This window comes from Myotis brandtii, unplaced genomic scaffold, assembly GCF_000412655.1.
Source record: "Myotis brandtii unplaced genomic scaffold, ASM41265v1 scaffold482, whole genome shotgun sequence".
In the NCBI taxonomy this organism is placed as follows: Eukaryota; Metazoa; Chordata; class Mammalia; order Chiroptera; family Vespertilionidae; genus Myotis; species Myotis brandtii.
In genome coordinates this window covers 115,964-117,511 of record NW_005368420.1, presented here as the reverse complement: position 1 = coordinate 117,511, position 1,548 = coordinate 115,964, and the positions used below count along the sequence as shown (strand labels likewise).

The window sequence follows — 1,548 nt, the reverse complement described above, 5'->3', positions numbered from 1 at the left end:
TCAGCCCAGCCTGTGCCCTCTCGCAGTCTGGGAGCCCTTGGGGGATGCCCGACTGCTCAGTCAGTCAGACATCCTTAGCACTGCTGTGGAGGCAGGAGAGGCTCCCGCCACCACCGCTGCACTTGCCAGTTGTGAGCCCGGCTCAGGACTTCTGGCTGAGCAGTGCTCCCCCAGCGGGAGCACATTGATCACCAGGGGACAGCTCCTGCGTTGAGCATCTGCCCCCTGGTGGTCACTGAGAATCATAGTGACCAGTCGTTCCGTGATTCGGTTAATTTGCATATTAGCCTTTTATTATATAGGAGGATGTGATTTGTGAGCCTGGGCATATTTTTATATTTTGATGGGCTATTCATCTATTATCACTTTTAAAGTATTTTTAGGCTGTAAAACTTTTTTAACAGAGCTAAGAAAAATTTGTAGGTCAAAACCAAGAGTTCTCTTTTACATTTTAACATTAATGACAAATTGGTTTTTTTAAAAATATATATTTTATTGATTTTTTACAGAGAGGAAGGGGAAGGGATAGAGAGTTAGAAACATCGATGAGAGAGAAACATCGATCAGCTGCCTCCTGCACACCCCCTACTGGGGATGTGCCCGCAACCAAGGTACATGCCCTTGACTGGAATCGAACTCGGGACCCTTCAGTCCCCAGGCTGATGCTCTATCCACTGAGCCAAACCGGTCAGGGTGACAAATTGGTTTTGACTACATCTCTTTAAAATGGCCTCAGTTAAGCCACTGACTTCAATTTCTCACCCTGCCTCTTTGTGGGAACTTAAATTAAATAAAAAGGTCTTGTGAAAACCTGAAGCACAGCAAATGTGCTTTAATTGTGGGTCTTGTCAGAGCAGGTGTCTGCATATTAGGGTTACCTTGGTCATGTCTCGATCCATTTTCACAACCTTCTCCATGTTGGCACCAGTACCAAGTCGGAAGGGCCGTCCTTCTGAGCTACTGAAAAGGGGAGGAGAGAGAGGCACCAATATTACCGGCTCAGTCAAAGGTGGGGCTGCATACTGTGGGGCCATCCAGCAATGGTTAGGCCACCATTACTGGTTTTTAAAATGCACTGTTAAGACTCAATTTCTCCAAAAGGACATGATCTTATGTTGCATAATTATAGACTTTAAGGAATTAAAACAACAGTTGTTTTTAGAGTTTAAGGATAATTAAAAACCTATGTGAAAATGATGTACAGACTAAAGGGTTGAATGAAATTGAGAGTCTGAATCTACAATAAAGAAGGCCGAGCACACAGGAGACACTCAGTAACTGACCTGAATCCCCAAGTGAGGGGAATTTTAATAACAGCATGAATGCAATGCCTTGATGTGAATGACTGGATCTCCCTTTTTTTTTGTTTATTTGGTTTTTTCTTTTTGTTTTAAATCTTTATTGTTCAGATTATTACAGTTGTTCCTCTTTTTTCCCCCCATAGCTCCCCTCCACCGGGTTCCCACCCCACTCTCTGCCCTTACCCTCCCCCCCACTGTCCTCATCCATAGGTGTACAATTTTTGTCCAGTCTCTTCCCGCATCTCCC

At 44.4% G+C, this 1,548-nt stretch overlaps 1 protein-coding gene across 1 annotated transcript in view; it reads right to left on the bottom strand.

Moving 5' to 3' along the window:
- Positions 1 to 1,548, bottom strand: part of HECTD4 (HECT domain containing E3 ubiquitin protein ligase 4) — a 126,511-nt gene that overhangs the window by 56,114 nt on the left and 68,849 nt on the right. Inside the window, exon 38 of the mRNA XM_014547721.1 lies at positions 879 to 960. Within this exon, the coding sequence (XP_014403207.1) occupies positions 879 to 960 (82 nt within the window). The remainder of the gene's footprint in view (positions 1 to 878; positions 961 to 1,548) is intronic.